Here is a 3,024-nt window from a genome sequence, read left to right on the forward strand (position 1 = left end):
GACCGGTTTATTATTAATTTGATTAGACGACTAGAGACAATTTTTTGGTAGTTTAGATTATTATTGATCAATTAATATTTTCACCATTTCTGATTGTTAAAAGTTTACCAGACAAAATCTTCCATTCATATTTATTGGAGTTTTAATTTTTTATGATTTTTTTCTTCGATCCGTAATTTATTTGTTATATTTTTTTTTTTGAATATTATCATATTATAAATTTTTTTGATCTTTTTTACTCTTCTTTTCGTAATAAATCATTGGCACGCCAAAATTTTACTATTAAAGATAGTAATTATCCCACGTCTTGAATTCTTGAGTCCGACTCTTGTTAATTTTTTTTCCTTTTAAAAAAAAAGCTAAATGAATTTTTTTTAACTTATATTGGACCATATAATTTGTCTAATTAAATGTCTACACTTTGGTTGTTAGCTTCTTTGTTGACATGCATTCAAGTATACGTTGGATTTGTTCCATTTTTGTCAATTACTGTAATTATTTCCTAATTAGGAGTTTCTTCACTCCTATTATCAGGAATCGTAAAAAATTGAACAATAATTGAGCCAGATTTTTCCATAAAACTAAATTTCATTCCTATATTACAAAAAAAAGAAAAATAAAAATAAAATCCCTATATTACACCGAACTGAGAAAGCATGACCAAAAAAGACGAACCTAAACAAAGAAGATTTTTTTTTTCAATTTTAGATAAGATGGTCACACAATCGTGACCTTTTTATCTTACTCATAATCAAAGGAAAACTCCGATAAGTAATACTTATGGCTCCGATTTTCACCACCATATTAATTAATCCTCAAAGGGAAACTTTATTTCCTTTTGAAGCCATCAGTGCGATACTTCAATTATTTGTGAAACGTCCTTTTTCATCAATAAAATATAATCTAGCTCGATACTATGATCACTTGGAGGTTGAGTTTCTGTCTCGTTGAGTAGCAAGGATAGCATCAATTGCCTCTTTGACTTGTGAAATGTCTGGTGCTTTTCCACCTTGTGTAGGCCAAAATTCATCTGTTGCCAACACCTACATTTAATAACCACGTCATGAGTTTAACTTTTATACATTCAACAAGTATAGAATAGTTAGATATATTATTATTATTACATCGATAATTACTCTTATATTATGTAATGAAGTTAGTAAATCGAAATAATGAAATAACTAACTTAATTCAAGAGAAAAGGTTTAATATAATTTGTAAATATTTACCTTCACTTGCAATTGAAGAAATTTGACGTAACCGATTGCTTTCTCTAACATGGTGACCAAATCAACCTGTATTACGAACCATGAATATTAATGATCAATTTCTATAAGATTTAATTAGCAAATAAACCATTAAAATTATTAATTAATTAACCTTTTACGTACCTTGGAACCATTTGGAACAAGTTCTTGTAGTATCTTAAGACGCTCACTAATCCGTTCTCGACGATTCTACAAACAAACATTCTTTTTTAATCTTAATAAACACGCAATAATTCAAATATTTTACAAATTAATTAATTCAAAAATAAGCAATGCAAACCTTGGCTGCAATACTCTGTGGATCCTTTGTACCAATTGAATTATTATTATTATTTGGTTTCCCCTTTTTTGAACCCGCACTACATTGCTTCTTATTTGTTTGCATGCTCTCTTCCTGCATTAAATTAAATTAAATTAGAATTTAGACGTTGTGAATTCTGAATTGAGACAGATGACTTTTCAAGTGAATATCAAATTGTATCTATACGTACATATAAATAGGTTCTAGCTTCAAACTACTGATTGGATCCGCCACGGGATACGTTACAATCTCATTACAAAGAAATGTCATAAAAAATTTGGAAAACTTAAATACCGCGAAGAATATGATTAAGGTATTGAGACATAATATAATTGAATTATTAATTAGAATTGTGATTTCTGTAAGGGCTAAAATTTATAGATTAGATAGTTAGATAATTCAGTATTGGATTTGAAGTTTTATGATCGTCAGTTATAAAAGTAAAATATTTTTATGTATTTGGCCTATGAAAAATAATCTGACATACCGTGGAAGGACGCTTATTGAAACGTGATTCATCAACATGAGTAGTGGTGCTTGCATTAGCTTCAGAATTTAACCATCCAAATGGTATTCCATTATTATTGGAATTGTCATTAATCACTCTAGGACTAGTATTACTACTTCCCTTAGGAGTAACACAATTCTGATAATGCAAATTATTATCTTCCCAAACAGATCCTTCAACTTGATTAATATTGCTAATCATTCTTGGATTTGGGCAAAATCTTTCACTTTGTTCAAAACTCAACAAAGATCCATTTGCTGAATGCATAAAATTACCATAAGCCCCTTTGAAGTTAATAACAGATTGAGCATTGGAATTGGAACTACTAGGGCTAGAAAGGGAAGAATTAGAACTGCTTAAAGCAAAATTCTTGGCTATTTTTGGACTTGTTTTTTCTGAATTTTCACATTCTTCAAAAATAGACTTTGGAGGTTCTTCATGGATCCCATATAACTCTGGGGATGAATGATCATGGATCCCAAATTCACCTTCATAATATTGATCATAATTATCAACCATGCCCATTTTTGTATCACTCATAATAACATGTTCTTTTGCTAGTGCCATAGACATATTTATGATTTTAGAGAATTGTGGTGTATATAGAAAGAACAAAGAAAAGATCTAGAAGAATATAATAAGAAGCTAGATAGCTCTAAATTTTGTTTTGTTTTGTTTGTTTCTAGTGAAAAAAGGTCCAATTGTCTTATTGGAACAAGTGTGGAACTAAGATACTAGAGTATATATAGATATTGCAATGTAATTCCAATTTTACAATAAATATCTATTTCATCCGTTTATTATATTAAAAATAGATGTTCACATTTAATTTACTTATTCAGTTTGAATAATCGATAGATCATTTATCATTTTATACATATTTTACCCTTATGGTTAATTTTGTGATATAATAAAATTGACATTCCATTCTATTTATTGTCATCCTT

General features: G+C 28.7%; 1 protein-coding gene across 1 annotated transcript; it reads right to left on the reverse strand.

Annotated features, from left to right (window-relative positions):
* Nucleotides 1-568: 568 nt before the first annotated feature.
* On the reverse strand, nucleotides 569-2,767 carry LOC107010630 (transcription factor bHLH83). The gene is made up of 5 exons (XM_015209909.2): nucleotides 2,057-2,767; nucleotides 1,549-1,662; nucleotides 1,392-1,457; nucleotides 1,230-1,295; nucleotides 569-1,043 (listed from the first exon to the last, which is right to left on the reverse strand). Exons 1-5 carry the CDS (start codon nucleotides 2,648-2,650, stop codon nucleotides 921-923), a joined length of 963 nt encoding a protein of 320 aa, XP_015065395.1. The 5' UTR covers nucleotides 2,651-2,767; the 3' UTR covers nucleotides 569-920.
* Nucleotides 2,768-3,024: the final 257 nt, after the last annotated feature.

Source organism: Solanum pennellii, chromosome 2, assembly GCF_001406875.1.
Source record: "Solanum pennellii chromosome 2, SPENNV200".
Taxonomy (NCBI): domain Eukaryota; kingdom Viridiplantae; phylum Streptophyta; class Magnoliopsida; order Solanales; family Solanaceae; genus Solanum; species Solanum pennellii.